The sequence below is a fragment of the Pieris brassicae genome, chromosome 4 (genome assembly GCF_905147105.1).
Source record: "Pieris brassicae chromosome 4, ilPieBrab1.1, whole genome shotgun sequence".
Lineage (NCBI taxonomy): Eukaryota > Metazoa > Arthropoda > Insecta > Lepidoptera > Pieridae > Pieris > Pieris brassicae.
Window position 1 is genome coordinate 19,818,775 of NC_059668.1, and position 27,231 is coordinate 19,846,005.

The 27,231-nt window shown below is 33.7% G+C and overlaps 4 protein-coding genes across 5 annotated transcripts; 2 read left to right on the plus strand and 2 right to left on the minus strand.

Moving 5' to 3' along the window:
* Nucleotides 1-169: 169 nt before the first annotated feature.
* Nucleotides 170-5,586, minus strand: LOC123708012 (sulfide:quinone oxidoreductase, mitochondrial-like). Of its 2 annotated transcripts, XM_045658431.1 has the most exons (8): nucleotides 5,448-5,586; nucleotides 4,938-5,043; nucleotides 4,155-4,379; nucleotides 3,374-3,574; nucleotides 2,632-2,814; nucleotides 2,001-2,199; nucleotides 789-961; nucleotides 170-316 (listed from the first exon to the last, which is right to left on the minus strand). In XM_045658431.1, exons 1-8 carry the CDS (start codon nucleotides 5,528-5,530, stop codon nucleotides 170-172), a joined length of 1,317 nt encoding a protein of 438 aa, XP_045514387.1. In that variant the 5' UTR covers nucleotides 5,531-5,586. The 2 variants fall into 2 exon arrangements, with proteins under 2 accessions (XP_045514387.1, XP_045514388.1); XM_045658432.1 differs by lacking the exons at nucleotides 170-316; nucleotides 789-961; nucleotides 2,001-2,199 and having other exon boundaries at nucleotides 2,703-2,814; nucleotides 3,375-3,574.
* A 495-nt stretch (nucleotides 5,587-6,081) lies between these two features.
* LOC123708011 (sulfide:quinone oxidoreductase, mitochondrial) lies at nucleotides 6,082-18,469 on the minus strand. Its single transcript, XM_045658430.1, has 8 exons — nucleotides 18,035-18,469; nucleotides 17,650-17,755; nucleotides 15,495-15,719; nucleotides 13,016-13,216; nucleotides 11,512-11,706; nucleotides 8,788-8,989; nucleotides 7,953-8,128; nucleotides 6,082-7,279 (listed from the first exon to the last, which is right to left on the minus strand). Exons 1-8 carry the CDS (start codon nucleotides 18,124-18,126, stop codon nucleotides 7,148-7,150), a joined length of 1,329 nt encoding a protein of 442 aa, XP_045514386.1. The 5' UTR covers nucleotides 18,127-18,469; the 3' UTR covers nucleotides 6,082-7,147.
* Nucleotides 18,470-20,235: 1,766 nt separating this feature from the next.
* LOC123708741 lies at nucleotides 20,236-24,375 on the plus strand. The gene is made up of 10 exons (XM_045659600.1): nucleotides 20,236-20,371; nucleotides 20,538-20,630; nucleotides 20,760-20,880; nucleotides 20,991-21,521; nucleotides 22,070-22,258; nucleotides 22,426-22,566; nucleotides 22,916-23,096; nucleotides 23,456-23,651; nucleotides 23,788-23,995; nucleotides 24,174-24,375. Exons 1-10 carry the CDS (start codon nucleotides 20,295-20,297, stop codon nucleotides 24,273-24,275), a joined length of 1,839 nt encoding a protein of 612 aa, XP_045515556.1. The 5' UTR covers nucleotides 20,236-20,294; the 3' UTR covers nucleotides 24,276-24,375.
* Nucleotides 24,376-24,653: 278 nt separating this feature from the next.
* On the plus strand, nucleotides 24,654-27,192 carry LOC123708742 (innexin inx2-like). Its single transcript, XM_045659601.1, has 4 exons — nucleotides 24,654-25,217; nucleotides 25,539-25,730; nucleotides 26,008-26,147; nucleotides 26,339-27,192. The coding sequence occupies exons 1-4, from the start codon at nucleotides 24,965-24,967 to the stop codon at nucleotides 26,867-26,869; spliced, it is 1,116 nt and encodes a 371-aa protein (XP_045515557.1). The 5' UTR covers nucleotides 24,654-24,964; the 3' UTR covers nucleotides 26,870-27,192.
* The last annotated feature ends 39 nt before the right edge of the window (nucleotides 27,193-27,231 follow it).

Sequence of the window (27,231 nt, forward strand, 5' to 3'; positions counted from 1 at the left end):
TTTTATTAGAATGTTTAAATACCAACCAAATGTTATTATTATATCTTCGCCTGTTTGACAGAACGAAGAGTTGCCATACTTGAGTAATATTTTATTTGTTGTTGATTATTTTCGTTAATAAAATAGAATTAAGTGTATTTTAGAATCTGAGTAAGTTAATAAATATTTTTTATTTTTCCCTTGTTTGTTTTGCGAAAGGGTTTATCATTTTTCGTATTGTTCCTGGCCCATTCCATTTTCCTTTTAATAGTCTATTCCAGTATAAATATGGGAATACATTATTTTGCAAGTAAAAGCAGATACGACGTTCTTTTGCCTGAAACCATAGTTTAATGGACATAACAATAACTAATATTGCCCATACGCATCAATATTTTGTCCCTCGTTTTTTAATCACGCAACTAAAATATGTTGAGTTAACAATTTTGGGCTAGTTATAATCCTTTTTTCTCGTGTGTTTGTAAATTATCTTTACATCTAAAGGTTAAGCAGTCGTTGAGTTGCTCAGAGTAAAGAATTTAAAACGGGGTCAAAATTATTTTTAATTGAACACGCATATTATCTGACAGAAACCGATTCAAGGTTTTGGTTTAATAAAAGAAGGTTAATATTATAAACTAATTAGGTTATTGGTTGGGCCATAGAATAATATTATAGGCCAGGGTTTTAATGAAGCAATGGCGCTATGATTCGAAACGGATTGACGGATCGCATTGACCAATCATAATCCAGCAATTTGTCCTAAATTGGCATTTATCAACTGACGGAGGCAGAAAACCTTGTAATACCTGATTAAATGGCAAAGTCTCGGCAATTTTCCCATCATATGTGAATTCGGCAATAATGCCTCGTTTGTACGATGTGAGGATGGGACATGCGCCATATCCATCATATTTCGCAATTAATGGCTTTCCATACATTGAATTCCATAGATTTTGGGCGACTACATTACTTTGATTGGCTGGAATATCATTAATGGATAAATAACACCCGAGTTTGAGTCGGCCTAACTTCCAACGATTCTACATCTTACATCATTCTAAACAACTAAATCTACTTGTGGTAAAAGGTGTAAAAGGTAAAAGCTCTCGTAAAGGTAAACTTATAAAGAGATAATCATTTAAACAACTATATAAATGTGTCTGTCCTCGTATTAATAGATCGGTGGTGTAAAAATGTTGGTAGACAACGACCAATCTAACTTGACCCTTCAACATATATTGTACACCAAACTCAGTTTTGATGCTAAGGACATATAACAACGTTATAGACTTTTATAAATTGGTGGGTTTTCATTGTTGAAATATAGGCACGACGCTTTCGACCTTTGGAGCTATAATTCTAGCCAACTACCTTAATTAGCCGTTCAATTAACAGCCTAACATTTTAACTAAAGGGCGCCGTTTAACAAACGGCCTGAAAGATATTCAGCCGTAGCGTTCGTTACAACATTTAATAAACCGGCTGGCTAAGGCTTAGGCCATTAGTACGATACAGTCATTATTTAGCATAAAAAGAAAACATTAAAAAACATTTCTTTTAAAATTAAATTGCTTTAGTCAAATTCACATTAGTATTATCACTACACTCTTTAATTGTCTTTATTGTTATTCATGAATCTTTGGAAAACACCATCAATGTTGTGGTTTGCCGACGCTGTGTTGACAATTAGAAGAGTTTCATTTCGAGTTTAAGAGTGGCAGAAAGTGAAATTTAATTTAAATTAACAGTCGACAACCTAGGCAAGTAATGAAACGTCATCGATCCAAGTCATTTGCCTAGCTCTTCGATCAACTGGCTGACCATCTTTCAGGCCGCTAGTTAAACGGCGCCCTTTAGTTAAACGGCTAATTAAACTAGTTGCCTGCGACATATATATAATAAGTGAAATATTCTTAACATTGTCACATTCGAAAAAAAAAACACTTTTCTCGAGTAACTAAATTTTGATGTAATAAATTAATTCTTTCACGATTATTTCAATTTATGAATATAATTACCAACGGCAGCCGCTGTTTTGCTATTAGGAGTATTGATACAGTCCCCAATTCCAAAGACATTGGAATATCGCTTATGCTGTAATGTATGTTTGTCCACTTCTAAATACCCTTCGGAAGCCAGCTCTGTACATTTAGTAAGACAAGTGGGTGGGGACATAGGCGGCGTCACGTGCATGAAGTTGTATGGAAGGATTACTGTCTGAAATGTTTTATACCTTACTTAGGTCAAGGTTTTCTTTATACTAATCATATAATATAATTTCTTATGCTTCAAAATCATTATCTTTAATCGTTATAACAATTTATGTTGAATGTTCAGGAGTGCGCTAGAGAACAAGAACAAGCCAAGTAACTAAGACTTTTGAGAGTACGAATTCCCAATCCATTACCAAGAATATTTGAAATACACAGTTCCTCTCAAATATTCCCTGACATAATATTTTTTTACAGCTACTAAGTCCTGTTGGACCTAGTTGTTTACGAATATAACCTTTATGACGTTGTCATACTGTTGAATTTTGAAAAACTTTGCAATTCCATTAAACTCAAATTAGGAAAACAAAAGACGACTTAGTGATCCGATTACATTTGATCTCACACTGTCAACATTTTAGATCATACAACAAATAACCTGTCCGCCATTTCCGATGAAAACCGCATTCCTTGCCGTTACTTCCTTTAATTCCAACTTGTAGTTGACAACTATACCACGGCTTTCTGCAACCTGGTTTAAAGCTTTGGCATATTTCGGAATACCGAAGAGAGTTTCCTTTGGAGTCGTGTATGTAATACTAGAGTTTTTAATTATCTTTTTCTGGAAAAAAAATTAGTTATATGAGAAAATGTTTTATATTTTGTAAAAAGATAATATTCGAATAGAATCGCAACGTCAAAGTTAGTGTACTCCTCTCTCAAAGGCCGGTAACGCGTGTCCGTGGGCTGAGATGACTGCCCTTTTTGGGCATCCCGTAAGCTCTTTTGGCCCCCTATTATATAAAAAAAGGATCATCACTCTCTCTAGCATCACAACTCGTATGTACCAAGCGTCCTAAAAAGGATTTCACAATAGCAAAAAGTAGTAGATGTATTAGACAGCGACTTCGCAAACTCCGAAGGAGGAGGTTCAGAACCGTAAAACAAGTATACTTTTTGGTAAACATCTAGCACGACTTTCCAGTACTGTACTAGTCAATAATCCAGTGGCTCGACATCTTAGCGGCAGATTGGATTCTTTAAACATTTCTTTTACATAGACCTAGAACTAGTTGCTAATAAAAATAGTAACTTTAGTTTTATGAGAAAGTGTGTATATTAAATAAAATACTATTTCCACTTGCCATTGTTACATTTTAATCTAAACAGAAAGAAATTACTTTTTTCCAATAATCATGTGCCAGATACATGATCTTCTGCGCTGCTCCAGAGCACTTCCCTACTTCTTTAGGGAACGTGAAAATGGAATGTCCACCACCAAAACGCTGAACATTGTCCCAACATTTTGTACAGAATTGGGGCGAGTAGATCGTAGAGACATGGACTTGTGGGTCTTTAAGGTAGCGGGAAAGTCCTGGGATCTATAAAACGCAGATAAGGGATACTTCAACTGAACTGACAAAGGTTTGTAAGGTTGAAAAACTACAACCAAATTAAAGACATCCTTCAAAATATAAAATAAAATATGTTTATTATGGAATATAATAATAAGATATATAGAATATAAGATACATGTAACACTTATTCCATTATTTTTTTATGGCAGACATCTCTACTCATAGGCAAAGACAGAGGGTAGGCCGAGAGAAAATGCCAGCGTAAAAAACTCAGGTACAAGGAGTACCGCAAAATAGCAAATCCTCATATAAAATGGCAAATAACACTTATTAACAAATATCGCAAATCAATTATAAGGAGCCTGTTTAAGACTAGTCCCAGGCCCTTATTGATATGGTTGATACTAGATAATCGTTAACTTTTTAGTAAGCATTTTGACACAGCTTTTCTTTAATAAATTCCTTAATTTATTAAAAGGCATAGATAAAAGAGCCTCTGGGATTTTATTAAGGAAATATATCTACTTCACTGAAGATTTCTTCCTACCACATATTAATTTTCTCACTTCTGGTAACTTATGGTGACGCAAATATAAATGCTTACCTTATCATAGTCGTTCTTTAAGCCAACACCAATGACTAGCGTATCATATCTCACTCTAAGCCCGCAATGGGTGAACACTGCATTATTGCAAGGGTCAAACTCATCTACCTGGTCTTTTAACCACATGACCTTGGATGGCAGAATGCTCTGGATTGGTTTGTGGCTTTGCGGAAATTTCTTTATACCAGCCCCAATCAATGTGAATAGAGGTTGGTAGTAGTGGACCTGCATTTAAGTTTTAAGTAAGAATATACTGGAATACGTTGCGCAAATAAAAGTATGCAACGCATACGTAAACATAGAAATAAGAAATTTTTTTAAAGGTAAGTTTTAAGTTTTAATAAGTCTTTCCAACGTCAATGGTTAACGGGTAATCCTAGCAGTAAAAATAATTTACAAACCATAAATTTTTCAGTACGTCAGACAACTACGATGCTTTTAATTTCCTTTTTTTATGAAATAGGAGGCAAACAGGCAGAAGGCTCACCTGATGTTAAGTGTACCGTTGCCTATGGACACTCACATTGCCAGAAGGCTCGCCAGTGCGTTGCGGGCCTATCAAGAATTGGTACGCTCTTTTCTTGAAGGATCCTAAGCCGAATTGGTTCGGAAATACTTCAGTGGGCAGCTGGTTCCACATAGTGGTGATGCGCGGCAAAAACTGCCTTAAAAACGCTCAGTAGTCGAACGACGGACGTCAAGTCCTGTTTTTTCTATATAAAAACTGTTGTTTTGATATGGAATATATACACATCATTTTTATAAGATAAATGATAAGAATACCGCAGATGGTTCAATAATAATCATGTCTTTGTCCGACAGATTCTTGTGTAAACGCCATATCACGCTGCATCCTCCAGTCCCAGCACCCACCACAAGTACTTTACACCTATATTAATAAACAACAAACCTAATTATATTTAAATTCTACTAATATAATATAAAACATGTCATATCTTAAGAAGGATTTAGATAATGAGAAAGAGAATATTTGTTGTACTTAATAATATAATTATCTATCGTTATATGGGTTTGGCCAAAGACTACATAAGTTAATTTTATTGAACAGACTTCGTCGATTTTTGAGTATAAGATCTGCCAGTTTTCTTACGAGGTTTTCCTTCCAAGACTTAATTTTAGTCGGTATTCTAATATCTAATGGTCGAGATTAGCTTGCCCAAACCTGGGTCAACGCTTCTAGTCATATTGTGCAACTTTAATTAAATATTCAAACATTTTAAACACTCACTTTTGTATACATAATATGACTAATTTAACACCTAATTAGCTTACCGAAGTTCATTTCTGCACATGTAACATCGAAAAATACATTTTGTTGATATTAATTGTTTATGAATAAAACTGGAATTTAGCATTTTACATTCGGGGTCATGTTGCTTATACTGACTTATTAACCAACTAGATTTTCCTTAGATATTGAAGATATATCAACAGATTTTTTTTTAATAGAACAGGGGGCAAACCGATTAAGTGATACCGCCGCTCATGGACACTCAATGCCAGAGGGCTCGCGAGTGCGTTGCCGGACTTTTAAGAATTGGTACACTCTTTTCTTGAAGAAATTTAATTATACTGTTTTATTGTATATATATATAAAGAAGGTGCTCAAGATAGTGGTTTGGTGTGCAACTCGTGGTGTGAGAGCAGCCCTTAATAATTTTTAATGTAAAAGTAACTGTTGGCTTAGCGATATTAAACACGTACGTTCGTTTGTGATTGGTCAACATCTCTAGTCTTAACGCGTTTACATGCGACATAATACGTCATATTACGACCGTTTGACCAATCGCACGCGAACGCAACGTTCAAAACGTTGTTGCACACTCTAATCCCAACACACCTGGTGGCTGCTCTAGGAGACTATACGAAATGTTATCTAAAATGTTAAGATCAAGAAAAAAAAGAGTAACTTTAAAACATTTATTAAACAATAAATAAAAATCTCAAATACATTACCAATAATATCAACGCGATACTATGCTAAGAATAAATGTGATTTAACTTAAAATAATAATAAATACAATTTATCACATAAACCGTTATTTACAAAGATAAATCAGATAATATTTGTATTAAAATTACTGTAGAAATATATGCAATAAATGTCTGTTTTCGGCAACGCAATGCCTTCATTCCATCCTTAAGAATATTTTAGTAAGTTGTTTAAGGTCAGTCAAAAACGTCAAACAGCATAGACAATTAATTTTGACAAATGCTAGCTAAGACGAATTAAAAATCAGGCCAATAGGTTCTTATATAAGCGATATCAATAGAAAAAAAGATTTGCAACGCAATCGATTATTATTTACACAAAACACTGCGATAATTGTGTTAAGCTTAGATTGCCAAGCCTATCAATTACGTAAATGAGATATGCATGATAAAATTATTGTTGCGCAATTATTGGGTATTAATGAACATCATTTGATCAGACAAAATTTCGCACTTCAGACCAATGTATCTATGGTTCATATTGAGACAGCCCAAAGTGCAACGGCTGTTTCAGAGGAATCAGTCACCCACATAGTCCTGGAATGCGAGGCTGTGGCTAAACAACGTACTCAACTGTACGTGTGTGGCAACGTACTGTACATCTATGGCAACGTACAGAAATCCTCGGAGCAGTGAAGTCGCCCCGTTAAGACTGTGAAGTGCTCCATAGACTTCTGTGCTTCTTGAAGGAGCTAGACTTAGTTAGACAGGACTTAACGCACGACGAACCTAGTGAGAGTCTAAGTGCGGACACTGAATCCATAAACCTATAGTCTAATACCTATGGTTCACATTTCTATAAATTAATATCAACTTCCACTGGGGATAAAATACCCCATAAATCTTAATGCAAAACCAGTACACAATTACTATAACTTTAAATTCTCTACAAAAATATGTGCGTATGTGTGTTTATTCGAAATTGGGTCTTAATTGTCTTGAATTGAGGTCCATTTTAAAAAACGTATTTTTAGCTATGTTTACTTAGCTAGAGGATTGATGATCTGCCGCACCCACTCAGGCCCATGATAGTACCCCTTTAACATGAAGTGCCAATAGAGGAATGGGAAAAGATCCCTCTTCATGTAGTACGCCATTATACTTTCCCGTGCCTGTTAAAAAATAATATTACAGGTAATCGGTGGTAATGTCTTCGATGTAAATAGTGTGTATTTTTCTTATAATTTAAATCATTAAACACGTCAACAAGTAGAAAAGCCAGAAAACATTTTTGTTTACAATTCTATTAATATACGGAAAATTATTAATTGTACATCAAATAAATAGTAGCATATCAATATTTTCATCATTTGTATGCATTTTTACATCAATTAAATTACTTCACTACAAATAAACTAAATGTTTAACAAAACAAGTAATGCAGATACTTCTAAAATATACATGTGCTTGACATTACTTTTTCCTCATAATGCGATACAACTAAATTTATTTAGGTACAAAAATACTGCATACCAAAGTATGTTTTTTTCGATTTGCTTTTAAATACTACCCCTACTACCTTAATATATAAGTCTTTCAATAAAACAACTGTTGCAGAATTATTACACACTTGCTTTTATCAGTTAAATGTAATTAATAAGTGTAATTACGCCATCATTAGTACTATTTTTAGAACGGTTTCGTCTTTTTTATGTCAAATAAAAACTATTTCTCTGTTTTAGTCAAGCAAATTGGACATTACAAAAATATGATTTTATGAGATTTTTGTAAATGTATAAAGATTCACGACTACCCATTCAATTTAAAAGCATTTCAATAACTCACCTGGTTAATGGGCAATGTCTCCCTTGGCACGCCATCATATACGAACTCCGCGAGTATACACTTGCCATATTGAGTGACTATGGGACATGCGCCGTACCCGTTGTATTTTTGATCGAGACTTTGTTTACCCGACATCGTACTGAGGAGGTTATGTTCTACGACGTACGATTGTTTAGCTGTAAGAATTAAATCCTATAGTTTGTAGGTATATAGAGTCGAAACTTATTTAATTACATGTCTTCTGTATTTAAAAAATTGGGTTTGACATACGAAAATCATACTTTGCGTTTCCGAGTCTAATTTGTACCCTTATTGGTCTTCAATAAAATAAATAGTGTATCGACCACGTTGCTCAGCACTTGGAATGTTGAATTATATTCTGATTGATATAAATAAAAAAAGGCCTTTAATTAAAATAACTTTTACACATTTAAAAAAAATACTTTTTCAACGGATTGAAGTTATAATTATAAATTTATAATAATATAAAACTTCAATCCCTTGAAAAATTGTTTTATTAAAGAGGCAACCGCCGCCCATAGACACTCACATTGCCAGAGGGCTCGTAAGTGCCTTTTAAGAATTGATACTTTTCTTGAAGTAGGGCAATTCAAATTCGTTCAGTAATACTTCAGTGGACAGCCTCAATGTGTAGTTATTTTAGTTGACATTATTTAAAAGTATAAGTCAGTTAGGATTAATTTTTAGACTACTGGCGTTTTATAATACGATATATGAATAAATATTCGTTACAGTTTTTTCTTACAGAAGCCTATATCCTAATATACTTTAAGAACAGAAAACGTAACTTGGATAACCTAAGGGCATAAATTACCTATAGCTGCCGCAGTCTTGCTGTTAGGTGTGTTTGTGCAATCACCAATGCCGTAGATATTCGAGTACTTCCTATGCTGCAGGGTGAATTTATCCACATCCAGGTAACCACTTCCATCCACAATATCGGGGCTGTTCCGGAGAAATTCAGGTGTATACATAGGTGGTGTCACGTGCAGCATGTCGTATGGGAGTGTTATTTCCTGTAAATAGTTTTTTGTTCCATTTGCTTATTATATATTTATAATATTTTCATATGACCAGAGTATAAGCAGCAATGCACATTCCTTCTTCCATCCAGACAAGAGAATATCGAGTAAAAAAAATTTGTTTCCCTATTATATACTTAGCTAGCGACTCACTGGGCTTTTCACAAGCTATCATAACCGTAAAACTTGAAAAATTAGACACCTAAACTATATTTTATAATATAATTACTTTTTTGCTTTACTTCAAAACTTAGTTAATTAGTAACATTCGTAGTCTGCAACCAATACACAAATTACTTATTAATTCCGCAAATCCGCAAACATTCCGCAATATCCACAATAAATTATATGCGGTAATTTTAGTTGGCATTATCGCGACTAGACGGGCAGATAAACGTCGAAGGTCTTTTATATAAACTATATATACCTAGATATATGCTGTCGTAATTATCAAGCTCAACAACTTTTCTCTTGAACCCAATCAAACATTTCATTACGGTAGCGTTTGTATGGATTTCGTTCCACCCTTTTTTCTCCGACTACCTTGAAAGACTACATTTTCCGGATTATTATATAGTACATAACACTCACGAATAACGTGGCATTCTATTGGTATAAGAATTTTCAAAAACACTACAATAGATCACGCCCTACATCTACATTATATTAGTATATATTCAATAATAAATAATTTCCTCAAAATAGCATGACTATATAGCTAACGGTATATTTATTTTCGCTACAACCATTTATGTATGTGCCTCAGAACTCTTTATCAGTTACTTGATTATTTCTAATAGGCAAGAATGTGATCAGCCTTCTGCGCCTGGCACGATGTTTTCCTTCATCGTACCAACGAGTTGTAAATGCGCACATAGACGGTAAGTCCATTAGTGCACAGCCGGGGATCGAAGATACGACCACAGCAATAAGAGTCGCACTTAGAACACTGCTCATTCACGTAGATTACACTATATATATCTATATACTAATGGCAACCTATAAGGTCTGGGCCTCAGATTTCTGTATCTGTTCCGTGATATAGTATGACGTAAATATGACGTTTATATGTTTATGAAGCTAAATTAACAAAAGAACGTGTGTGCATTTGGAATACACGGGATTTGCAATCGAAACCTATAAAAGTTTTATGACTCCATATCGAGTCATAATATTTGCCACACTTCGCATGAACGCACTGTTCAATTAATCGATGGTAACGGATTCTTATACATGCCTGTACGATCACAAACATTCAGAAGAGTTCATTCTAATACTTATATAGGTAGGTCATTCGTATAAAATACAGTTCTGCATCAGTTGCAAGGTATTACGATTATTATTTTCCTTTTAGAACCTAAAAAATTGTTTACGCTATAGAAATGCACGAATATCACAAAATTGGACGTTATTCTATATGTTCAAAACCGTTTCTTGTCTGGTAATTTATAAAACCTTCCAATCCCGTAGTACCTAAAAATTAAATTTAAATTAAGTGAGTTACCTAAGAAAGGGTTTTGATTTGATTTTGACAGTACCAAGTTTAGATATATGCACTTGAAGCAGTTATGACTGTAAAAAAAACATCCAAAATTGTTCAAAACATTCAAAGAAACTTGCCTTTATATACCAAGGGATCCAACACAGTTTTGCCCACATACTTCGTATATATGTCGTAGCCAACTAGCTTAATTAGCCGTTCAATTAACAGCCTAGCCTTTTAACTAAACGGCGCTGTTTAACTAACGGCCTGAAAGATATTCCGCCGTAGTGTTTGTTACATACATACACATTTAATAAACTGGCTGGCTAATGTTTAGGCCATTCGTACGATACAGTCATAAATAAAAAATATGAAACATGACATTAAAAACATTTCTTTTAAAATTAAATTGCTAAGTTTAATTCATATTATTATTGCCACTATACTCTTCAATTGTATTTGTTATTTCTCATAAAACTTTGAATTAAATTGAAACGAACAGTCACCTAGGCTAGGCAAGTAATGAAACGACATCGATCCAAGACATTTGCCTAGCTCTTCGATTAACTGGCTGACCATGTTTCAGGCCGCTAGTTAAACAGCGCCGTGTAGTTAATCGGCTAATTAAACTAGTTGGCTGCGACAAATTTATGGCTGATTGTGTGTATTTTTGTCGTTGATCGATACAAATGTACCACTATCTTGGCAAATAAACGATTTATTATTGAGACTTCTAAGAAAAAACAAAAGATAACGATGATGATGATAATTTTTAAATTCGTTCGTATAATAATATTTCCGTCATGTTATATAGTCATACTATTTTGAGAATTTTATTTATTACCATATAATTTACTTAGATTTAGATTTTTATTACTACATATATATATAATGGTGCCTTATTCGACACAAGCAAAGGAACGAAATAAAATGCGTAATCCAATACACACAAAATAAAAAATTACGTTAGACACTATCACTATATGGCGCACAATTATTTTTTAAGAATATTATGATTATAAACACAACGTACCTTGCTCTTATCATCAGCGACGAAAAACACGGCTTCCTTCTTATCAGCATGGACCTCTTTAAGCACTGTCTTGTAGTTCACATTGATACGTTTCTTCTTGACGACCTCCATGAGAATATCAGCATATTTCTTCACACCGAATATTACTGGGAGGCAAGTGTTGTATGTAATGTTAACGCGCGAACGAATTGCCGTCTGAAATGTTAATTTATCATTTATACCCTGGTAACAATAAGGCTTCCCTACTCTGGCTTCGGATTATTTTAAAAATTTGCATGTCTTTTAGTTATTCAGACGGAGCGTTATGACAACCCAATAATCAAAACCATGTTTTTAAATCTTTAAACAACGCAACGTTCAAAAAATTTACCCAGTAATAATTAATTATTAAAATTCAAAATATAAAATCGTGGTAAAATCTGGGTCTAAAATAAAACAAGAAATTTTTGTTAGTTTTTACCCTTCAAAAAATTCAGAATCACGCCCAAGACTCAAATTTAGACAATTCTATAATACTTTTTATTAAATTACATTAAAAAAATTTATAAAGTAAGACCGTTGCAAAAACAACTATAAAATATACTACTGTCAAACACAATAAGCAATTGTTTCACGTTAATTAATAGAAGTACTACCACAACAGCGATAAAGTATTGTTCGTAACGTATGGAAATGTAATTCATAAATTAAAACAGTATTATGCATTCGAATTTCCTATTTAATTTTAATTATTTAACCAAAGGAGTTTATGTAAATCGTCAAATAGGTTTTATTTATGATTAAAATATATTACAATTTGTTATTTTTATTGGTTAAAATATCGTGTTCAGTTCGTCAGAATCGTGATACGGAATTTTCACATTTTACAACCGTTTTTGATTGGATCGTACGCAATAAGCTTATTACAAAGTTATAGCCTGGACTTTAAGCCTGGAGACCATACAACCGGTAGGGTCCATATAAAAACAACTTTTATTATATTACTGTGTTTATATTTTTATGAAACTAAATAAAGTCATAATAACAATTAAACTTTATTCATAACTTAATATGGTTGATGATATGACGCTAGTGACTAGAGAGCCCCTGTGTTGTGGGTGACTAGATTAGTTGTCTTCAGTGGTTCATGGTTCATATTTAAAACAAAAGGAATATAAATTATAAATTAATGCTTTCAAGCTCCTTTTAATATTATTGTCGTAATTATTTTGTCTTTTGTTGCACGTTGCTATTAACATTGTTGGGCCCATTATAATCTTTTTACTTTTAGTTTATTTTAAACAATTTCAGGACACCTCTATAATTATAACATGTATATATCTTGTATTGTTATGTGTATTCATTTCATTATATAATAAATAGAAAATATATTTAAAAAAAACAGTAGTCTTAATGTTAAATCTAATCAAACAAATCGTGTTAGTATGGCTGAGTATGTGAATGGGTGTGTGTACATGAGTCATGGCAAGAAATACAATCCACGTATACAAGTTTATAAAAATACCTTATCAAAATAGGAATCCGCCATGTATGCGATCTTTTGTGGAGCACCTGGGCATTTTATTGGTGTATCCGGGTATGTGAACACTGCCTCTCCACCCTTGAAGTTTCGAATGTCACTCCAGGTTTTCTCACAATAGTCAGGAGAATATATAGTTGATACACAACTGGCTTTATCGTTCAACGCGTCACGAAGTCCGGGTACCTAAAAATTATAAACCTTTACTTAATAATGATCTTATTATCTTTCGTTTACGCGAAGAAATATTTGAATGCGAGTCTATTTCCACAATCCCTGCTCTCATAACGTCTTATATGTTAATAATGTGAAAAGATTGCGTTTGGTCTAAGTAATATATGATCGTTATATTGGAAACTAAGAAAATAGTCTCCAGTTTATTTAATTGAATATTACTAGCATTTAATTTGAAGTATTTTGTAATCTGTATATTCTAAATACATTGGTATCTTGTAATATATTCCTCTGTGTATTTGTATTACAAAGCAAACCAAAATTATTTCGGGAAATATGACGCATCGTGATGATCTTATTGATTTATCGTGACTTGCATTCTAAGAAGCCTTTTGTATTTGTGATATTCAATTGATTTTTAAGGCCATTTTTTTTAAATGAGCGGGCATTCGAAGGTCATTTAACCTAACAATTATCTTCGCATACTTATCTATATCAAATCAAATAATAACGCGAATTAAACGACCTATTAAAAACTTTTTTTTGGCTGTAAAATTCTCGTCAAATTAAATTTATTAAAACGCAAAAGCTTTATGTTTTACTATAACATAGATCATATATCAATTAATGACACAAAAATCAACTCTAGTTCTAAATATTTAAATTGGCAATGCTCCAAAAAGACAATTATAATTGCGTCATACGTATGATCATCAAATGTACAAGTTACAATTATTCAAGGTTATTCTTTTGCAACAAAATGTTTTTTGTTTGTTTGAGTGTTCTACCATAAAACATTATAATATATATTGATATATTAGGAATTGTTATCACGCAAATTACCACAATTACCATCACCATTAAACTGATTGCAATCATATGTTTTACTATGACCAAAAATATCACAAATAACACGTATTAAAATCGCTACGAAAATTAACATTTCCATTATAAAAACGGTCATTTTATGTTAGTAACAATAGCTAGTGTGGCTTTTACTAAACAACTTAAATGCATTTATTGTTCAAACAGAGTTGTTTGATCACTAAAGTGCCCTGTATTTCCCGTGTTATTGGTTTTGCCTTACGTCCGGTGACTATAACGATTATTCATAGTCGGTCCCAAAGTTCTGTCATAAACGGAAATAATGATAAAAACAAAAGTACGATCAGTACTTTTGTTTTTATCATTATTTTTTTTTAATGAGTGATATATCCATCTATAGTACATTAATTAAGGAATAGAGAAATAAGAAAGGACCTTCCTTATTTTTAAGACAGGCCCTTAAGCGCATTGGCCTTGGAAGATTTAAAGATCACAGACTTTCCTCTCTAAGACTTGCCAAATTTTATAGTCCTAAGGATTAAGGTCCGGACTGGAGGAAGGCGAATCCTCATGTCTAATTAAGTCAATGTTTTGATGCTCAAACCAGGCTTGAGTGGTCTTGGTTTTGTGTGTAGGCGCAGTCCTGCTAGAACACGATGTGATATCCCGCAAATAGCGTGCTGGGCAGGTTTTTGACGAGCCGATCCGAGCCGATCTTTATTTCCAGCTTCTTCAGAAATCCTAGCGTACACTCTTTCATCACGGTGTCGGTTTTTCGCGTATCGCTTTAACACCCGCGATCTCTTAAGCCTTATTGCTTTTAGACGAGCATTAAGTAAGTGCCCACTCTTTCACATCTCACACACTCATCTTCAAAGCTATCAACGTCTGTTTTCGGACAGGATTTCTTGCTATCCGCGCCTTGATAGCTTTGATTACTTGCGGAGCATGGCCGGCTAGTTCTTTTCTTGTGGAGACTTCATTGTACCTATCAATAGTACGGTTCACAAACCTAAGCGTTATATTCAAATATTTAAACAACTTGAAAATGGTACTTGGTGAGTGCCCACAGCCGTGAACCGTAATAACAGCTATTCGACTTTCTTTCAATGTCCACTCCATCGTGAAAAATTACAGAAAGTGATTGTTTTTTGTTTTAAAACAATAGTCAATAATTCAAAAATAGAATTTAACATTTTTTTAATATATTCATGTTCGAAATTAAAAATAACATGCACTGGTTCTGTCACTGGACAAAACTTTGGGACCATCTACGTAATTGTAATTTCTTCTATAGTATAGTTTTCATATATACTAGACAGGTCAAAAGTACTACTACATTTTAATAACAAATATTGTAAATAAATAAAAAATATTTTCACCATTAGAAATCTAGAGTAACACAGACAAATTTAAAAAAAAGGAAGGTGGCACAGATTCTTGACCATATATCCAAGTTACATACCTTATCATAATTATACTGCAATCCGACAGCGATAACTGCATAATCATATTTAATTTCATGCCCTTCAGTTGTTTTAACGACATTATTCTCAGCATCTATACACTGCGCGGTATCTTTGACCCAAGTTGCGTTGGAGGGTAGAACACTCTTCGCACTACGACGTGTCGCTGCCACTGAAGTCACTCCGGCCCCCACGAGAGTAAATAGAGGTTGATAGTAATGGTCCTGAAAGATCAGTCTTAAAATAGCACATATTTGGTAGTTTAAACAAAACACAATAATTTGGAGTCCTGGGATTATAGACAATTCTTTAACACAGCCGTTAGTGACGCCTTCGATGTTAATTATCGTTATTCTAGCAATCGATAAGCCTCACGTTGATCGATTTGCACTTTTGTGAATCTTTATATAATGAAAAAACACGTAATTTGCAAAGTATTATACTTTCGATTTTGATGACCTTCATTCGCGTTTTAAATAGGTAATAGGTGTCTTTGTCTGTATATTCCATACTATAGGTGGAAAAGATCTCTTAAGAAGGATAGCGCCATAGCATCGCGACTTCATCAAAACCATTTTGATCAAGATTAGGATCAGGTTCAGAAGATTTCTAGTTCTTATCGAGTGTGTTGTTGTGATGTATTTATTAACCTGAATCAGCCCCGGATTTGAAAAGAGAGAGCCTCTTTTAATAGAGACTTTAATAATAAAATAAATAATCTTTACTTGGTTACACAACAAATTAATTAAAAAAACTCGACTGTACAAAATTTTGAGGCCTCTACCTCCTCCTACGTTGCCAATTATTCGTGAAATATCTATATTATCGCCATGTTTACGTATTATTACATATACAGGTATTATTTTATACTGACATTGATAACTTTGATAAATGGTGATAAGTGATCAATATTACGCAATCGTTGGCGGCACGTAGCATGACTATTAGTTATTTTTTGTTGATTCACAATGTCAAGAACTTGGTTTATCAGAAGCAGTCCAATGAGGCTTGAGGGCCTGCCATGTGCCTTCATTCCTAACACAAATCTTGTGTAGCTAGAAATCAAATTCAGGACATCTACAGGATTCTTGATAACACCTAAGGCACGAAACCAGCCACAAGCATTTGTTTTTTGTATGGAATAGGAAGCAAACGGGCAGGAGGCTCACCAAATGTTAAGTGATATCGACGCCCATGGACACTCAAATTGCCAAAAGGCTCACAAGTGCGTTGCCGGCTATTCCAGAATTGGTACACTCTTTTCTTGAAGGACCTTAAGTCGAAATGGTTCGTAAATACTCCAGTGGGCAGCAGTTCCACATAGGGGTGGTGCGCGGAAAATACTGACGGACGTCGAGGTGATACGGATGGTATTCTGTATTCTGCCTTGACGTCCGATAATGAAACTCATCTGCCGGTATAAGACCGAACAACTCCTCTGAACACTCTCCATTGTAAATGCGGTAGAAAATGCAGAGAGACCTCACGTCTCTAGCAATGCCAAGAGATCAAACCGCACGGAAAGTCACTGGTCGTGGACGATTCGAATAGCTCTTCGTTGAATACTGTCAGGCGGAAGGAGCTGGTACTAGAGAGCTCCGGCCCAGAGTTAAGCATAGTACTCCATGTGGGACGAATTTGCGCTTTATAGAGTTGAAAGCGGTGGCCCGGAGTGAAGAAGACCATCTTGCATTGCTGAGCACATCAAGCTTTTTGGAGGATAATTTAGCCTTCCCTTCCAAATGACCACAAAACTGAACATAATTAAATATGTCAACACACATATTCTGATGCTATCTGAGGCTTTGGGAGAGTGTCTTGTTCTTGATTGAGTCCACGTTGACTAAGTTCATTAAGTCTTAGATTACTTACTGAGCCAATAATTCTGGTTTATAATAATCTACCTTGTGGTATATGGAGTTGTTAGTTTTCATGGTAAACAATTTATGATTGCTCCAGTAATAGTCATGTATTATTATACAAGATGATCTATGCTAGTCTATGCTCTACATGTATAGTTGTTAATGTAAAGTATCTAATGCTTTGTAAACCAAAATTCAGCAAATTCAAGTTTACATTGTGATTAAATTTAGTTACTTTACATACCAAATACACAAATGTCTAACTATAGTTACATAATAATAATTGACTTACAGGACTTGGCTCCAAAACAATGACAGATCCTTTTTTTAATCTCCGAGCAAACTTTGCGGCTATTGTGCAACCTCCCGATCCACCCCCAATTACTAGCACTTTACATCTATAACAAATACATACTGATAATATCACCAAAATTGGTGTAAATATTAATAAAATTAGTACAATTTAAAGGAATAAAATAAACTCTTGCAAAACTAAAATAAAGTTCAGCTAATATCAAAACCATTTACATTATAATTTCAATATATATAAAACGTAGTAAATTATCAATTAATTGAAAATATTGTCTGAAATGCATATTACATACATTTCTCTGTTAAAGTAAATACATGAAAATAAACCTAAAACTGTAGTAAAACCATCAATAAATAATACTTACGAATGATTTGCGTTATGAACTGCAGAAACCGAAAAAAACCTCATTGGAGCGATTTTTGTCCGATAACTAATCCTACATAGAGAGTTCATCATAATTGTTATTTTATTTAATAGTTAAAATATTTGAAGTTGCCTGCAAGACGTCCAGATTAATACTATCGCGGCCTGCAGAGCAACAGTTAGTAGAGATAGTTGTGATTGGCGACTTGCTGATATTAAGACTAGTTGAGACTGCTCATATACTATCAGATCAAAGACGGCTTCCATGAATTATAAACGATGTCAGTTTATCTATTACCCAGACTCTTGGAAGACACAATATAAAAATTATATACTCGACTTTTAAATGTCGACAAATTCGAGATTATTACGTATTTTTTTTACTTTTAAAACTCAGTGTATTATATTTATTTCAAATAAATTAAAAGGACCTTGAAAGTTAGGTATTGAAACTTGAGAATTGACAGTTGAATGGTTATTGTTTGAAAACATAGACTGGTAGTCAAAGTAGACTTTCAATTGAGCATGAAAGTTTAATCTTTAATTGAGTGAGCAGAATTAATTTATATTCATAATAGGTTAATGTTTTAAAATATTTCAACTTTAAACAAATATTGATGAAAGAAAACAAAATTAATTTTTAATAATTATTGATTTTTGTTTTGATTTTACAATAACTTCATATTAATAACATCTAAATTTAAAAGCTTAAAAAATAACTATTAACCATATGTGTAAAAACGTGTTGTCTTAATTTAATGAATTTTCCGGCGTCGGAATGTGACGACCCCATCGCCCACTAGTGAAATAACCTGCGATAGACGTTATTTCACCAGCGCAATCAGTCAACCATCTTCCTAGTGACAGTGCCATGCTATTGTTTACGGCCTTCAGCCAAATGCGTAGGCACGACTGGAGAAGACTACTGTCTCACAGAAAACCAGCGTGATGTAATGGTTTAAGTAATTGTACTCGTGTTTCGTAAGGTTCCCGAAGCCCATAATTAAGCAATATAATGACAGTGTAGAAAAAAGAGTTTACCCCAGGATATCGGTGACAAGCCCAGCTTTCATTTAAAAATTCTTTGCGTCGAAAGTAAGAATGCTTTAAGCCTGGGCAGAAGCGGCGACATCTTGTGTCGCGACTATCGGCAAACTTATAAAAGCTTATAACTCAGTTTCCAAGTCTTTCAAACGGGAATCGCTAGTCAGAGCACATTTCCAGATTTGAAACTGGCCTGCTTCCCTTCGTGGACTCGAGCCACGAGGACAGGGAGGATAGATTTTCTGAGCTGTCTCTTGGAGTCGAACTCATGGAACTTGAATACATGGACATAGGCAAGGGAGTCCAAGGAGGAGACGCTGGCGGTGAGTTTGGACATAACGAAAGCATTCGATCGGCGGTTACACAAAACGTTTACTTTGAAGCTTCCAGCCTATTGACTCCCCGAGAAATGCAATCCGATTTCCAGCTTTATTACTGATCGGAGAATCAGGCTCGTCATTGACCGAGCATGTTCTGACCTGAAACCCATGAGCCCTGGGGCTGTGTGCTATCCCTATGGATTCTCAATCATTTATTGTTCTTACAGCTTACTACCAGAGCATTCGCCATGCAGGTATTTTTCGGGCAGTTGTCGATCAGTATCGGTATAAACTTCTGCCTGAGATTGAAACTCGAGTTCTTGGCTAAATCTAACCTAATTTAACCAAAGTGTCTCAAGAAGACACAAATTGGTTACATGGAGTACTGTTCTCACCTCCTTTTGCATGAATCCTATACGACGTAGAGCGATTCGAATCGTCGACGGCAGTTACTTTCCGATATGGGGATTTGCAACTCCTACCGCTTTTACCACGGTGAGTGTTCCAATTAATACGTGCTGATGAGTTTCATCACCGGATGTCGAGGCAGAATACAAAATTCCACCGGTATCATCTCGACGTTCTTCGTTCCAAAACTGACTATATTTTGAGGGAGTTTTTGCCGCTCACCACCGCTATGCGGAACCAGCTGCCCACTTAAGTATTTCTAAACCAATTTGACTTATGGTCCTTCAAGAAGAGAGCGTACCAATTATTTTAAAAGCTGGCAAGGCACTTGTGGCACTTTAACTTCACCTCTCGCACCTCATTCATAAATATTTAGAAGAGTTTCTAATACGTTGTAGCAATTGTCAGTTGTCAATTGACATCATCTGTCTACTGCACTGAGTACTATAAATTTATATTTTATTATATTTGTTTATTATAATAAATAAAATGGCGGAAGACGACGAAATAGATATTCTTGGTGATTTTTCTTTTAATTCGTGCTTTGCTCAAAATAATCAGGGAATGTAAGCATTTTTTAATAATTTGTTATAATACTTATAGGAAAGCTTTATTATTATTAAATGTAACGTACGTTACATTTATGTAACTTTTCATTGTTGACAAACTTCCAAACAAACATAAGTTGTTGTGTAGCAATAAAAAATAATATAATTTTTATTTTGTCAACAGACCTTCATGTTCAAGTCGTGAAGACACTGTCCACCCACAGTGGTTGTTGGATTCACCTGCTACAAATTGGTATGATAGCAAGAGCAAAAATAGGTAAGCTTGCTGTTGCAATGCCAACCCAGTGAAACAACTAATTTTACCTATGAAAAATAATGATGCCCATCTTAACCAATTATATATATAGTTGTTTGTTAATATCAAATGCCTTTTTGTTTTGAAAAGGTCTAAAGAAGGTCCACCAAGGAAGCTCTGTGGCACAAAATCTTTTCAAAAGAATAACTGTGATAATGCATATGGAGTCGCATGGAGTCAGGAAGAAAGAAATCTTCTTAACAAAGCAATGGTAAAGAGTTTTACTAAATGGGAGCTAATATTCAAATATATTAAATAATTAATAAAACATCAAATATGTATTATAATTATTTTGAATGAGTTCTTCATATAACTTTCCAGGAAAAGCATGGCCGAAACATTACGTTAATATCACAAAAATTGAAATCAAAAACAATAACTGAAATTCAAGCTTTGATTGATGCTGAATATGGCATTAGTTTAGACACATCTTGGGAAAAACATCATGACCTTGATCAAATACCTTATGTAGAACAGGAAGAAATAATTTCGGAAGAAGTCAGTATACCAGATGCTATAACTATGGTCACCACTGGCTCTCCAACTATCACTGTACCTAAAATATTCAGAAAATCATTTAAATCACAAGACAATTTTTTAAATACTACTGCCCACAAAAATTCTCATATTAATCAAAACTACAATCTACAAATTACAAAACATAGAGAGAAAATAAAAGCTGTTAAAAAGGTTGGAAATCATAGAAGAAAAGTATCTAAAAACTATGATAAAAGTATTTCACCAGCACGGCTTGGAAATGATTGCCATTCAGAAGAAAGTTTAAAAAGCCCAAAACTACAAATTGTATTAGGTTCTGGTCAAGCCTTACCAGTTTCTGAAGGAGAACAAGTTGTGAGTACATATATAATTGCCAAGTATATATAACACAAGTTTTTACAAAGTTGAGCCAACATAGATATTTGTTTTGCTGATAATGTTGGCTTGTAGGTGATTAGTATTTTACACCTTCCATCTTTATTATAACTCAGACATTGCACCCATGTTTATATACTTATTATTTATTTACACATTATTAACAGTTTATTAGTTATAAATATTACTACATTATTATTACATAGTGCAACATGTGGCAATATTCTTATGAAGCAATATCTCCCAGGCAATCCTCATAAAAAAAAATTGTATTAAGTTTGCTAGTGTGAAAACCTCACATTAATACAGAGAACTAATACTGCTATAATACTCTGAAAAAAAAAGGATATATAAATAACTGACTATTAATTTTTATTATTTAGGTAATTCATTTATTTGGATAGACCTACTAAAGCACGAAAGGAATTCTATACCTTTACTGCAATTGCTCTACAGTGTCAAATGATACATGTTGTGTAAAAATTAAAAAATTAAGTTAACATTTTTATTTCTAATAATCCCAATAGATAAAAATTGAAAAGAAAAAAGATTCCGAACCAGAGAGTGACATAGAAATTGATGTGGACAGTGACACAGAGAAACAGACAAAGAAATCTCCGGAAGCAAAGGTTTCTGATATGAAGAATGATAAAGAGCCCATAGCTATACCACTAAGAAAGTTGGAAATGCCAAAACGGAGGAGGAAAATTAACTTGGTAAATAGTCATGCTTCAGTACAATAAAAATCCCTTTTTGTAGAATCATGTTGCATATACAGTACATATTGTATGCCTTTAAGGTTTAAGTAACATTGTTTGTAATTGCTTAATGTTATGTATTTTTTTATGGACGTAAATCTTTATTATTCTTTTCATCCTTTCAGAATGGAGGTGGCGGTTACCGTATTATGCACACTGAAGCAGGAGATTTGTATGAAATTAGCTCAGAGCCACGTAAGGAAAGACAACCTCGAAAACCAACAGTACAACTCATACAGTGCAAGAAATATGGCGTTGATAAACCTGTGAGTAGACAAGAAAATATATTATATAATAAAACTAAAAAAACAAATAAGACATTTGGTTTCAATTAAACAACACAAAAAATTGGACACAAACTTAATAGCTTTAACCAAAATTCCACGGCTTTAAGTTGCTTACACCAGCACTGATTTTATTTATAAACACATTGTTGTATTACAATATAAAGATTGAACATAATTAAATTAAAAGGAGGGCAACTGGTGGCCTTATCGTTTTTAACCTATTTTAGGTAGGTTCATAGAATTTTGGAGCAAGTTATAAAAAATCTCAAGTAAAAGTAAAAACATCATATATTATATATAGTAATATCATTTATTTTACAATTTTTAGGCACCATGTGAATTACAACTACATGTATCAGTATTATTAAGTATGGACATCCATGCCCATACGTCGCGGGCAGAAGTGATGGGACTTTTGGGAGGTCAACAAGTGACGTCAGGCCTACTACTTTGCGCGTACGCAGTGGCCAGGGCTGCCGCTAATAGTACACATTGTGATATGGATCCTGGTGAGTGTAGTATATGTTTGTTTTAATTGTTAATATACACGACACTATACCAAAGTCGTTGTAATGGACCGCAATCGATAACCATTTTATTGTCAAAAAGTAAACCAAGTGAGCTCACTTAACATACCATAAAGTGAGAATCAGTGAGATAATCTTCAATCTAAGTAAACAGTTAGGCCAAAAGGAAAAATCAGTTATGATTGTAGACGAGTTTATCAATAACTTACAGTTTTGCTCGCCCCGGCAGGTGGCGCTAAAGTGAGGCGGACGAGGTCTACTGTCCCTTCTAGATTAATTACAGAATAAACTATTTCCCTAGACATAATTCGGTTTATTGATATTAATAAATTTTTTTTCAGTTTCGCAAGCCTCAGCCGGCGAATATCTTACAGCACAAGGTTTGTCAGTCTGTGGTTGGCATCACTCACATCCACAATTTCCAGCGCTACCCTCTAAGCGAGATCTTAGTACGCAGCGCTCGTTGCAGGATGCACTCGAGTGGCGTTTGCCCTTTCTAGCCTTACTGACGTCACCGGCTCCGGCTCCGCATTTCAGGTAACTGAAACATGAGCATAAATGTAACAAAAAAATTTTTACCCAAAAATCCATTCAACTTGCCACAATATTATTATATATTTTTTGCCTCTCAATTAGAGCTCACTAAATTTACAACCCTGATTTGTTGTTTCAGATGTTTCCGCGTAGAAGACTCAGAAGACAAGGAAACGCCAATAGGATATCAACTAGAAGTTAAATTAGTTCCTGACTTAACTATAGAAAGTCTACCAAACTATGTACACGGTTTGAAAGAACTCCTAAAGGATGTTGAAAGAACTGAACACAGCATTGATTTATCTAAAGATGTCTGCCCCCACACTGGAGTTGGTTATTTAGATAAGGTATGTTTAATAATAGTGTTTTATTCTAACTAAAAAACACTTTGTGTAATAGCTCACACTAAGCAAAATATAATATTTATAGTGTTTTGTATAGATTTTTATGGACAACTCCTGATCTACACATACTTTGTCTATTATATATTTGTATTAAAAAGTTAATTGTAAGTTTTTCATCTAGTGTATTTGGAGTGTATCACGCCACATGCGGACAGCAGGATACGAGGCTGACCATCCAGTGCTCAAGCAACTCATACAAGATGTGCGTGACATCTTTAGATAGTCCTATCAAGCAAGGAGTAGTGTAGTACCTGATTTTATGTAAAATAATGTAAATACTGTTAATAAACTTAGGTTATAACATAAATGAAATTTTTACTATGCTTCATGAAGAATGTACTTTCACCCAGCTGGAAAGCTAGTGCCTCCAGGGTTGTTGCCATGCCTCGGCACAATAACATCGCCATATTCCGGTCTTAAAAACTACTAAAAATTATATACATCGAATTGTCAACGTCTTGCTGATTTTTTATTTGATTGAAAACTGATTTACTTCGTCGGTAAAACAAATATTCGTCTGTTGTGGTATTGTCTATAGGTAAAACTTACAAGAACTCACAGAGTAAATATGCATTTGAATTTTGAAAAATTGTATTAATAATTAGTCGTCCGTTGATGTCAATTTTCAAGCAATCGCGCCTTTTAATAAGTTTTTCAAAGTGATAAATTTCGCCTTCATTAACCTAATTTGATAACTAAACAAGTATTATTACTAGTTTTATAATAATAAGTCATCTCGCACATGTATTGGAGTATAAACTTTTTATTTTATTAATATTATTTAGTTGCACTGAGATTCGGGTAATATTTTTTTCAGCCATTAAGGTCTTGCAATTTGCAAAGAAACACGTGCTAATTGCGAAAAACGTACGGTTGCGATTCCTTTTAAAGTGATATCTAAAATAAATCACAATGATAGACGTATTTTTACCTATTCGATCATTTTTCAAGTTCGGTAGCGTGTGTACTGATAATAATGTGTTTCGCATGCACTATAAAGCTACGGTCATTATGTTACTCGTATTTATGTTATTGGTGACATCGAAGCAGTTTTTTGGTGAACCTATTCATTGCATGACCCAGGATAAGGCTGACGATAATAAAGAAGCTATCAACAATTACTGTTGGATCTATGGAACCTACACCTTGAAGAGTAGATTTTTGGGTAGGTACTTACCAAAAGATGCTAAAATGTTAAACTTGGTTAAACCTATATTACGTTAAGGTGAGAAGAACGCTATGTCTAAAACAAAACGCCATAAATGGAGTACATATAAAATTAATATTCTTGTAGAACTTATTAGTAGTAACAAACATGTATTCCACATGAATGTAAAATTGCGCCTTTCCGTAAATATGAGCAATACTTGTATAGCTATATATTGGGTTTCTATAAATTTTAAGATTTCAATAAGAAGTCAATTCTAGTTGTTAACATTTATTGCTATATTTTGTAATCTTATTTAAAATATATTTAACAATTTAGGAGTGGAAGGTAGAGACATGGCCTATATTGGTGTAGGGCCTGAAAAAGGTATGCAAAATGAGCAGTTAAAACATACATATTATCAATGGGTATGCTTTGTTTTACTGGGACAAGCTATGATGTTCTACACACCAAGATATCTTTGGAAGATCTGGGAAGGTGGTCGTTTAAAAGCACTGGCATCTGATTTAGGTAATTATAATACCAAATTGTACACTATAACTAGTATAAGACGATATTGATTATTTAAACTGACCCTTTCAGCTAGTAAAAATTCTAAAACCTAATTTTAAAAAAAGATTATAAAGGAATTTACTATTAAGTTTAGTATGGAAGAGCTCGGAACCCTGACAAGCCTTTTTACTTAAAAGGGTTTCCATATATATAATGAATATTTATAAATTAGTTGTTACAATTGCCAAATATTTCAAATTGTTATTGCTAAATAACCTTGTATTAAATTTTTCAGCTAGCCCAATGATGACCAAAGACTGGTCAGAGTTTCGTCGTGGAGAACTTGTAGGGTACTTAACATATACACATGTCTATACACATAACATGTATGCACTTCGGTATGCATTTTGTGAAATACTCAACCTGGCCAATGTTGTAAGTTAATTTATTTTAAATTATGTTTTGGTATATTTTTAGCAAGTAAAAAGGCTTTTGCTTAAAAGATTTGATAAGGGACAACAATTTTGTACATAATACTGTCACACCATTCTCAGAGTTTTTATAAAATTTGGTATTTGAACTTAAGTAGTATTAAAGTTATTACAATTTTTTTTTGTTTAATGTAGGTTGGACAAATTTTTCTTTTGGATGTATTCCTTGGTGGTGCCTTCAGGGACTATGGCGCAGGCGTCGCAGCATTTACTCATGTACCTAAAGTGCCATCAAACTTTATCGATTATGACTCCGTAAATCCAATGGATGCATTTTTTCCAAAAGTAACTAAATGCTTTATAAGGATGTATGGTCCATCAGGTACTATACAAGTGAAAGATAGACTATGTGTTTTACCATTAAATATTGTCAATGAGAAAATATTTGTAATACTATGGTTTTGGCTTATATTTCTAGCTGCTATGTCAATCGCGGCTGTAATTTTTCGAATCCTTGTGTTGTCTATGCCACCCCTCCGCATTTATTTAATTATGGGTCAAGTAAGATGTGTGAAACACAGGGTAGTTTCAAAAATAGTTAAGCGTTTCAGCTTTGGTGATTGGTTTCTATTGTATATGCTTGGCAAAAATATGAATCCTATTGTATACAAAGACTTAATCATAGAACTTTCTAAGGACTTAGAAAGTAGGTCTCTAATGGTTTAAGTCATTATTGCTGCTGCAAATATTGGAAACAAGTTCCTCAATGATTACAGGGTTTAATAATAAATAGTTGAAATATTATAAGAAAAGTTTTGGTTGTATTTTTAATAAGTAGTTTTTATTAAGGTTAGGTTAATTAAGATCTCAAAAACTTCTTTCATTATGAAAGTTTATTTTAAGTTGCATTATGCAAAGTTCAATTATTTCTTTTTAAATTTAAGTGTTGGATTACTTCCTATAGCTGTTGATCTCATAACTTTTTATTAGTTATAATATATAATTAATAGTGCAGTTAAGCAAGCATAAAGAGTGGTTTTGATTATGTAATAAGTAGTCAATAAATAGCAAATAACACAAAATGATTC

What these genes read in the sequence shown, in the direction of transcription:
- LOC123708741 (XM_045659600.1), top strand. Translation starts at nt 20,295, where the DNA reads ATGGCGGAAGACGACGAAATAGATATTCTTGGTGATTTTTCTTTTAAT. An exon ending in TTTCTGAAGGAGAACAAGTT is followed by an intron (nt 21,522 to 22,069) that starts GTGAGTACATAT and finishes TAATCCCAATAG; the next exon opens with ATAAAAATTGAAAAGAAAAA. An exon ending in AATATGGCGTTGATAAACCT is followed by an intron (nt 22,567 to 22,915) that starts GTGAGTAGACAA and finishes TACAATTTTTAG; the next exon opens with GCACCATGTGAATTACAACT.
- LOC123708011 (XM_045658430.1), bottom strand. Translation starts at nt 18,126, where the DNA reads ATGATGAACTCTCTATGTAGGATTAGTTATCGGACAAAAATCGCTCCA. An exon ending in TCGCTGATGATAAGAGCAAG is followed by an intron (nt 8,990 to 11,511) that starts GTACGTTGTGTT and finishes AACTATTTACAG; the next exon opens with GAAATAACACTCCCATACGA. An exon ending in AGACATTGCCCATTAACCAG is followed by an intron (nt 7,280 to 7,952) that starts GTGAGTTATTGA and finishes ATTTTTTAACAG; the next exon opens with GCACGGGAAAGTATAATGGC.
- LOC123708742 (XM_045659601.1), top strand. Translation starts at nt 24,965, where the DNA reads ATGATAGACGTATTTTTACCTATTCGATCATTTTTCAAGTTCGGTAGC. An exon ending in CTTGAAGAGTAGATTTTTGG is followed by an intron (nt 25,218 to 25,538) that starts GTAGGTACTTAC and finishes TTAACAATTTAG; the next exon opens with GAGTGGAAGGTAGAGACATG. An exon ending in AGCACTGGCATCTGATTTAG is followed by an intron (nt 25,731 to 26,007) that starts GTAATTATAATA and finishes TAAATTTTTCAG; the next exon opens with CTAGCCCAATGATGACCAAA.
- LOC123708012 (XM_045658431.1), bottom strand. Translation starts at nt 5,530, where the DNA reads ATGCTAAATTCCAGTTTTATTCATAAACAATTAATATCAACAAAATGT. An exon ending in TAAAGAACGACTATGATAAG is followed by an intron (nt 3,575 to 4,154) that starts GTAAGCATTTAT and finishes TGCGTTTTATAG; the next exon opens with ATCCCAGGACTTTCCCGCTA. An exon ending in CAAAACAGCGGCTGCCGTTG is followed by an intron (nt 962 to 2,000) that starts GTAATTATATTC and finishes ATGATATTCCAG; the next exon opens with CCAATCAAAGTAATGTAGTC.